General features: G+C 40.2%; 2 protein-coding genes across 3 annotated transcripts in view; both read left to right on the top strand.

Moving 5' to 3' along the window:
* The first annotated feature begins 1,296 nt into the window (after positions 1-1,296).
* On the top strand, positions 1,297-4,127 carry si:dkeyp-72e1.6 (transmembrane protein 238-like). Of its 2 annotated transcripts, none has more exons than XR_003438831.2 (2): positions 1,297-2,001; positions 3,850-4,127. XR_003438831.2 is itself a non-coding variant. In XM_027134886.2 (2 exons), the coding sequence occupies exon 1, from the start codon at positions 1,468-1,470 to the stop codon at positions 1,927-1,929; it is 462 nt and encodes a 153-aa protein (XP_026990687.1). In that variant the 5' UTR covers positions 1,298-1,467; the 3' UTR covers positions 1,930-1,943; positions 3,850-4,127. The 2 variants fall into 2 exon arrangements, 1 of the variants encoding a protein (XP_026990687.1); XM_027134886.2 differs by having other exon boundaries at positions 1,298-1,943.
* Positions 4,128-8,926: 4,799 nt separating this feature from the next.
* rrn3 (RRN3 homolog, RNA polymerase I transcription factor) overlaps positions 8,927-10,000 on the top strand; it is a 14,960-nt gene continuing 13,886 nt past the window's right edge. The window contains exons 1-2 of the mRNA XM_027135919.2: positions 8,927-9,238; positions 9,389-9,445. Coding sequence (XP_026991720.1) covers positions 9,146-9,238; positions 9,389-9,445 — 150 coding nt within the window. The 5' untranslated portion in view covers positions 8,927-9,145. The remainder of the gene's footprint in view (positions 9,239-9,388; positions 9,446-10,000) is intronic.

Here is a 10,000-nt window from a genome sequence, read left to right as displayed (position 1 = left end):
TTGATATTATTGTTATTATCCTGCTATTTATTGAACTTTATTTAAATTCTTAATGCTTATTATTTTTAAATGAGTAACACAGAATTCATTCTTCACGGTCTGCATTTTGTTTGGTTTATTAACATTTTGATTTTGGTGGCTCCGGGACGGTGTGTGTTTATTTCCCACAGTAAAGAAAGAGAGAGAGACCTTTTGGTAAATTTGGTATATAGGTGTATATTTTTTACATTTTTATATTTTTAAGAAAAAAGGTTAGAAAAGGTCAGAAGGGCAAAATGTTATTCAACTTTATAACTGTGGTGTAATGTGGTTACATGGTTACTGAAAGTGAGTGTAATATTATTTTATTATCAATTAATTATTAATTTATTAATTAATTAATTAATTTATTTGTTATAGGACAATGTTTTATATTTAAATGGAATTGATCATTTATCATGCTGTATAATTATCTACGTGCTCTTTTTACATTTCTTTTTAAAATATTTAAATGATATTTAAAACCTTTTTTTATATGTTTGTTTTAGGGATGAAATGAGGTGCATAGCATTTTTCATGCTAGGTTTCAATGTTTGTTCTGACTTTCTTATAAATGTCATGATGAATCTTTTTTTTTTACATTTAAAAAAAATATATATTTTTAGTGGTCTCTTTATATAACGGCATATTATTTCAGTTTGCAATGATTTATTTAACCATTAAATATATAATAAACATAACATTTAACACATCCGTTTAATTTTACATCTTTATGTATCATAATAATCTCTCACATTATATATATATATGCATATAATTTATGATGCGTACTATTTATAATATTATACACAACCATTTAAGGTTATTCAGGTTAGAGCGCCACCTGCTGGATCTGTGTCGAAAAACACAATAAGAAATTTAACAATCCTGTGAATTAACAAATTTTAATATTTCATAAATATCTAATTTCATTTAATATGTAATTTTAATATTTCATAAATATTACCTTTTCTTAATTAACGAACCAATTAATTCATTATAATATTCAAACGATCGATGAAACGAACAGACATACATCAAAGCAAAAAATAAATAAATAAAAGCAAAAAAAAGGATATTGAAATGAAGTTATAAAACAACACCTATGAGAGGTGGGAGAAGAAAAGAAAAAAGAAGAAAATAGAAAAGAAAAACAAGAAACGACTGAACGTAAATTAGACAAATGAGTGAAAGACAAAAATCATCAGAACTTATTTGATCCCATTCACCGAGGCGTTATGTTTCAGCTACTTCCTGTTTGTGAAGGTGTGGCCACGCCCACTTCCCCGTTTACAGGTAACGGTGTCACTCACCTGGATCACCTTTACCTGCGGAAACACGGAGCGTTTAAATATTTACCTCAGGATAAAATTATTCATCTTATCATAACATTTTTATTTGAGCGAATATACAAACATATATTTATTTATTTATATATATCGGGACTATATGATGGAGCAGCCGGTTCTGGGCGGTTTGGGTCGGTGCTCGTGCGCCTTCTGGCTGGCGGTGGCGTTTGACACGTGCGGCCTCGTCGTGCTTCTCGCAGGTGTTTTCGCCGACATCTTCTTCTACGACTTCCTCATCTACGCGGGCGCCATCGTCATCTTCCTCAGCCTGATTTGGTGGGTTTTCTGGTACACGGGGAACATCGAGGTGCCACCTGAGGAGCTCGAAGACGACGTGGGTCTGCTAAAGAAGAAAGAAAAAGGTCTCACGGGGGTCCTCAGGAGGTTCTCCAGCCGAATCAGGAGCTCAGTGAGGACCAACAGGACCACCAGGTCTGCTCAGGCTTCGGGGAACCAACATGGCAGCCAGGGGACTGTAGCAGTCAACCTGCCTATGACGTCACAACCCGAACACCTGAGCACTGTTTCAGCTGCTGTGGCTACAGAAACTTCACCCATATGAGCCTTAAATCACAGGTCGTTATCATCGCTACACTTAATCAGCATCTAAATTCTCCTGACCTTATCCGTCCCTGTACGTAATCTCCAAACGAATCCGTTTCATCTACCTTTAAATACTCAGTGAAAATTGTTATAGAATTATATATTAATATTATACAACACGGGGGAGTCGTTTTAGGCGTTTAGAAGCGTGTATGAAATCGATATGCTTTTATTCTTATGGCAGAATTGTTTATTTATCGTCGTGGAGGTCGAGAATCCGGACCGGATCCCAGGAACTCCGTGTGCGGCCCCCGGTTTGGGAAACGACACGCCGTTCCAGGCAGGATTTCAGACCCCTGCTCTGATACACACCTTAATTTAACACGTCGACTCCTTGATACGAGCGTGTCACAGTATACAAAGTGTTAACGGGACGTTTGTGCTGTTTTATGTGGACTTCGTTTGCTTCACATTTTACAGCTGGAAGAAAAGAAAAGAAAAAAAAAAACCTTGTGAAAGTTTTGCTGAACTTTGGTTTATTCGCTGTTATCAGTCAGAATCTGTTCTGCCGACGATATCAGGCGGTGCTGATTAACCCGATACGTTATAAAGCTTACAGGACAAACAGGACCTACAAAGTGTTATATACTTGAAGTGAACAAAAAACTAACATCATGTCTGCTTTGTGGGCTTAAATGAACAGATACGTGAATTATGAATTCTATTAAATTGACGGCTGAAGAGGGGGCACGGTGGCTTAGTGGTTAGCACGATTGCCTCACACATCTAATGTTGGGGGTTCGATTCCCTCCTCCGCCTTGTGTGTGTGGAGTTTGCCTCGGGGGTTTCCTCTGGGTACTCCGGTTTCCTCCCCCGGTCCAAAGACATGCATGGTAGGTTGATTGGCATCTCTGGAAAAAATGTAGTGTGTGAGTGAATGAGTGTGTGTGTGTGCCCTGTGATGGGTTGGCACTCCGTACAGGGTGTATCCTGCCTCGATGCCCGATGACGCCTGAGGCACAGGCTATAGGCGGTAGAAAATGAATGAATGAATGACGACTGAACAACGAAGACGGATTTAAACAACAACAACAAAAAAAAGGCTAAATGTGGTCATGAAATCTATGAGATGCTTTTTTTTTTTTTTTTTTTAATTTTTACATTCTGAATGAACTAAACACAGCGCTGCAGAGTAACGCGTGTGGGATTCGATTCAAAAGCCATTTCTTTTCTAGTCACCATGGCTCTGTAGCCGTACAACAGACATTACGTCGTATCACTGAGTTAATCGTTAACGGCATTAAATCGCAAGCTTATCCTGTTGCTCACACACCTTTATTGTCTGACACACATTTACATTTACAGCATTTGGCAGACGCCCTTATCGAGAGTGACGTACATAAGTGCTTAAATCTCTAGCATTGAATACATGAATGCTGGCTCACTAGGTTACATACTTAAGATACCATTCAAAGTTACAATGTACGATGTACAGTGTTCACACTCGCTCGTTTTTGTCAGTCTGAACCGATTCGGACCGACTGCAGATCGTTGTTAAAAATAAAAAGTGTATATAGACTTTGAACGTTGCAGCTTCAGATTGATTTAAACCGAGTTGTTTCTGAATCTGATTTGAGAAAATAATTAGATTCATGTGTTTACATTGCGAAATCTTTCCAGTGTAGCGGATCGTTTTAGGGCGTCGATCCGTCGATCCGCTTACTAAGTGTTTTAATTATTCGGTTGTGTAAATACTCTGATTGAAACCGCCACATTTAATACCTTCTTACTTAACCTCTGACTCTTTCATGTAAAAACATTAGTGTACACACACACACACACACACACACGCACGCACACACACGTGCGCAGTGTGTATATTTGTCTATGTTCCTGTGGGCGCAGATTAAAGTATTTTCCATTTCTTTTCCCTCCACAGCGACCTAAAGAGGAAGAAGAACCTCAAAGTGGAGCTGAAGAAATCACTGAATTTCTGTACACTTCCTCTTTTCTATTTTATTTGTAGTTAAATGTTTTTTACTTAATGATAACGATGCCGATGATTTGATTGTTGCCTAAATGTCTCGTCACTGCTGTTTCCCTCACTGTCGATCAGGTCTCTGTGATTCTCGGGCATTATTCTAACCTGACTTGTGGCCGATCTTTATGTAACGCTCCTGTGAAGCAGGCTGAGGAATAAACAGTTGTATTTTTGTAGCTGTGTGTTTGTGGGCTGGTTTGTGTGTTGTGTTAACTTTGTTCTGTTCGCTGTAAATCACGTTATAGCAGCGAGGCGTTAGAACTTATAACTGACTTCCTCTTATCTGTGTTTGCTCTGAACCTTTACAGAAAAAATGCAGATGATGTGGGAGGAAGTAGGAGATAAGTGAGCTGATTATCTGGGGTCTCGCTTTCACTCTTTAGTTCATCATGGTTGCTAAGCAACATAATTTTGACCTTGTGCTTGAGGCTTTAGCCTGAGTGACAGAACACGGATTAGGGTTTATAGAAGAGATCAAATCTAAATGATCCGAGTTTTTATAGAGATACAAGAAAAGTGTGGGAAGGAACAGCAAGAATAAATGAGGACACACACAACATACACACAACGCCCAGACACACAAAACACAACACAGACACACAAAACACAAACGCAACACAGACACAACATACAAACGCAACACAGACACAACATACAGACACACAAAACAAACGCAACACAAAGACACAACACACAGACACACAAAACAACAAACTCACAGACACAAACACAGACAAATAATATAATAACAGAAATAAATAAATGGGGCTTTAACCTGCTGAATCTCTGATATAATATGAGCAACTGCACTATAAAACACCACGCACAGACACACAAACGCAACACAAAGACACACAAATGCAACACAAAGACACAACGCCCAGACACACAAACGCAACAAAGACACACAAAACAAATGCAACACAGACACAATGCACAGACACACAAAACACAAACGCAACACAGACACAACGCACAGACACACAAAACACATGCAACACAAAGACACAATGCACAGACACACAAAACACAAACGCAACACAGACACAACGCACAGACACACAAAACACAAACGCAACACAGACACACCGCACACACACACAAAACAAATGCAACACAAAGACACAATACACAGACACACAAAACGCAACACAGACACAACGCACAGACACACAAAACACAAACGCAGCACCGACACAAAACAAATGCAACACAAAGACACAATACACAGACACACAAAACGCAACACAGACGCAACGCACAGACACACAAAACACAAACGCAACACAGACACAACGCACAGACACAAAACAAATGCAACACAAAGACACAATGCACAGACACACAAAACGCAACACAGACGCAACGCACAGACACACAAAACGCAACACAGACACAACGCACAGACACACAAAACAAATGCAACACACAGACACAATGCACAGACACACAAAACGCAACACAGACACAACACACAGACACACAAAACAAAACAAACACACAGACACAAACACAGACAAATAATATAATAGCAATAATATGATCTAACTTGGCTCAGTCACAGACAGTGCATTACTTCTCTCGGGCTTCCACTGACACCGCGCGGATCGCGTAACGGAGCTCTCGGGTAAAGTGAAAGGCGGCGGAATCTGTTTCTACATTAACGAACGTTGGTGTACACATGTCACAGTGCTGAATAAATACTGCAGCCCAAACCTGGAATCAATGTTCATTAACTGTAAACCGTTTAATTCACCAAAGGAATTCTCCTCATTCATCCTGACCGGAGTTTACATCCCACCGCAGGCCAACGTGAGTGATGCACTGCAAAACCTGGCAAACCAAATATCTGGCTTGGAGCAAAATAATCCGGATTCTCTTTTTATTATTCTTGTAGACTTTAACAAGGCAAAACTTACACTTGAACTTCCAAAATACAGACAGCATATAAATTGTCCCACAAGGGAGAAAAATACACTGGATCATTGCTACACAGGTCTTAAGGATGCATATCGCTCTGTACCCAGGGCAGCCTTGGGGAACTCTGATCACTGGTCCATCTTATTCCAACATACAGGCAGAAACTAAAATCTACGAAGCCTGTAGTAAAAACAGTGAGTCTAAACACTGTTACCCACAAAACTGTGGAGATGACAGTGGACTTTAGGAAAATCCCCTCAAAACTTCTCCCCCTCACAATATCAAACAGCCCGGTGTCATCTGTAGAGACCTTCAAGTTTCTGGGCACTACCATTTCCCATGACCTGAAATGGGAGTGCAACATAAACTCCATCATCCAAAAGGCCCAGCAGAGGATGTACTTTCTACATCAATTAAGGAAGGTACGGTCTGCCACAGGAGCTGTTGATGCTGTTCTACACTGCAGTCATAGAATCTGTCCTGTGCACATCCATCACCATCTGGTTTGGTGCAGCAACAAAACAGGACAGAAGCAGACTGCAACGCATGGTTAGAGCAGCTGAAAAAATAATTGGCGCCCCCCTGCCAACTGTCCAGGACTTGTACGACACAAGAACCAGAAAACGGGCAGGGAAAATCACTACTGACCCGTCATACCCTGGACACACCCTCTTACAGCTCCTCCCTTCTGGCAAGCGCTACAGATCTCTGCCTACTAAAACTGCCAGACACAGGAACAGTTTCTTTCCCCAGACAATCACCCTGATCAGCATCTGTATATATTACACACTACTGCTCCTGTATATTGCACAAAAAGCATAATATTGCACAATATTGTTATTTGCACTCCCACACTTTATATCCTCATTTTATACTCTATACTTTATACTGATAATACGAGCAACTGCACTATATACTGTATAAATTCTGCACTGCATTCTGGGAGTCCGGTGTTTGCTCGACAGTCTCCGCTACTTACAATCTATTGTCTATTTTTCAGTAAAGTGAACATTGAGTGGAAAAATAAAATCGTCCAGGTTTCAGAAGCTAAGAGCAAAATTACTATTAGCATGTTACTTCTTCACCAAGACATCCCAAATCAAATGGAAAGGCTGAGTCAGCCGTCAAGATTGCAAAAACCCTTCTGTGCAAAGCCATGCATGACAGAACTGACCCTTGGAAAGCGATACTTCATTGGAGAAACACCCCAACTGAAAATATGGACAGTAGCCCTGCACAAAGGTTGATGTCGCGGAGACTGAAAACGTCTCTTCCAGTAACAAATAAGCTTCTGGAGCCACCTGTGGTTACTAGGGTTGTTGAGAGGCTTCGACACCGAAAACAGCAGGCAAAATCCTATTATGACAGGTCAGCTTGTGTCATCTGCCAGAACTGAATATTGGTGAGAAGATCCGTATGAAGCCCCTTCCACAGAAAAACCCTGCACTCTGGAAGGTAGGCACCTGTCTTCAGAAAGTAGCACCACGTTCTTATCTTGTTAATGTGGATGGATCCATATACAGACGAAACAGAGTGCACTTGAGAGTGGCAGAGTCAACCGCCACACAAGCATCGGACACAAGTGAACCCGAGATGCCTCCTATGCCGGAGAGTAGTGTTGCAGGAGCCCTTGCTGATTCACCTCTTGTGAAGCCCTTGCCACAGGCTTCACCTGACCTTGTCAAACTCGATGTGATAGCCTAGTGGTTAAGATGTTGGGCTACCAATCGGAAGGTTGTGAGTTTGATTCCTACGTCCACCAAGCTGCCACTGCTGGGCCACTGAGCAAGGCCCTTAACCCACAATTGCTCAGTTGTATAAAAATGAGACAAAGAGCAAGTCGCTCTGGATAAGGGTGTCTGCTAAATGCTGTAAATTAAAATGTAAACTCTCACCCTCAGATGGACACATGTATACTAGGGCTGGCCGATTGTCTAAGCCACCGAAAAGGCTGGATTTGTAATATGTTATAAATGTTATCGTGGCAGTTTACTTAAAGCAAAGTATGGCAGTCAGAAAAAATATCTGCCTAAAGTTCCTATAGTGTTTTGTTCTTATTTAGTGTAAAAAATGGGATTCCTTTTGTTCATGTTTGTAAAGAGGGATGTTACAGTATGTAATGGATCATGCGATCAACAGTCGATTGCTCATGCCTTGTTGGTTTTCGTGGCTAGCTTGCTGCTTTGTTGTCAATTACACTCTCGTGTCTGCCTTTTATTTTATGCTTATACTGCTGCATAAACACTTGGTCACTTATTTACGAAATCATTGCGTTTTATTCATCACAGGGACGTTGGAAATACAGCAAACATTCAAATGACTGCATCAGGAATATATGAACAGATTTAATGTGTTTCAGGGTCTCAGAGTGTCCATGAGGGTGTGAGATCAAATCCCACTGCACCCGTTCACAGCTAGTCCAATGGCATTGTGGGTAATGTAGGCAAACGATAACACAATTAAAAATAGACAAAACCCCTTAGAATTGAATTACAAAATACATTTTAAGGATGACATTATTTATTATTTTAAGGATAACGTTAATTATCGAGGATTAATATTCAATACATCGAGTGGAGTTGGAGGTTTTTTTTAAATACATTATTTAAGTAAAGAGAAACATGGGGAAATAAATACATTTATATTTTAATGTTTAATTTTCACACAGTTCAGAATTTCATAATTATGTTTCTAATACTTTCGACATGTAGACTTCCGGTATACATTTAAAACATCCGGATCAAGTTGCTTCCTTTAAATGTATTCCGTCGTATTGTCAATTAACGCGTACTTTTTTTTCTTTTCAAAAGCACGTTTTTACATTAAAACACAAACAGACATCTAAAACTATAATAAATATATATATATATATATATATACATTTTATAAATGTTCAAAATGCAACGTAATTCACAACCACATGGCGTTAGGTTTATTTTTTCCAACCCGTATTCCGTCAGGCTGCGATATGATTCGTCAAGCTCGTGATGTAATAGGTACTGTCCAATCCTGAAAGAAGATGCGTTTTAGCTCTAGCCAATCCGGCTCTGGTGGGCGGGGATTTGTATGAATACGGGTGTGGATGATCATTAGGCGTCCTCGTGTCCGTCTCCGTTGTTTACTTACAGCTTCAAACGAGCGCATTTTATTATTCCGTGTTTATGAGGCGTGTAACTGAGCTTCATTAGAGCTGAGTGAACATGTCTCGACTTGTCCTAGGGTTATAAACGTGTTGCTTAGGATTTTAATTAGAGTTTGGAGTTTAAACATCAGCATGGAGGTGGAGAGAGATTTCATGAACAGCCCTCCACCTAAAGCTGTGCGCTTTGGGGACAGTGTTGTCAACACTCTGGCTAAACTCAAGCAGGTGAGACGTTTTATTCACCCTTTACCTTTATATTATAGACTGATTTCTCTGATAAAGCAATAAGCAGTGAGTTGTCGTCATCATCATCATCATCATCATCATCTTTATTATTATTATTATTATTCTTTAAAGTATATTTTTGTCCTTAAGGGAAATACAAGTGACTATGAGATGATAAAGCACCAACTTTCAGACCCTGACATTAAGGTAAGATTGATTTGTTTGTTTGTTTGTTTGTTTGTTTGTTTTAGTTTTGAACAATAACTTTTATTTAATCACCCTTCAATCATTAAGTGGAAATAATGTTGACCTGGACCTGCTGAGGTCGATGTTCAGGAATAAAAAGCCCTAATCAACAGAAGATTAATGTATAATAGTTTTAGGTCATTAAAATCACTGACAGGTGAAGATGAGGACGTGAGTGAGGTCGGTACGCTAACAGGTGGAGATGAGGACGTGAGTGAGGTCGGTACGCTAACAGGTGGAGATGAGGACGTGAGTGAGATCGGTACACTGACAGGTGAAGAGGAGGACGTCAGCGAGGTCGGTACGCCAACAGGTGAAGCGGAGGACGTGAGTGAGATCGGTACACTGACAGGTGAAGAGGAGGACGTCAGCGAGGTCGGTACGCCAACAGGTGAAGCGGAGGACGTGAGTGAGATTGGTACACTGACAGGTGAAGAGGAGGACGTCAGCGAGGTCGGTACGCCAACAGGTGAAGAGGAGGACGTCAGTGAGGATAGTACACTGACAGGTGAAGAG

Source organism: Tachysurus fulvidraco, chromosome 15, assembly GCF_022655615.1.
Source record: "Tachysurus fulvidraco isolate hzauxx_2018 chromosome 15, HZAU_PFXX_2.0, whole genome shotgun sequence".
Classification (NCBI taxonomy): Eukaryota; Metazoa; Chordata; class Actinopteri; order Siluriformes; family Bagridae; genus Tachysurus; species Tachysurus fulvidraco.
The sequence above is the reverse complement of the archived record's forward strand: the minus strand, read 5'-3'. Positions and strand labels throughout refer to the sequence as shown.

Excerpts from the sequence above, each read along its gene's own strand:
- si:dkeyp-72e1.6 (XM_027134886.2), top strand. The coding sequence starts at position 1,468 with ATGATGGAGCAGCCGGTTCTGGGCGGTTTGGGTCGGTGCTCGTGCGCC.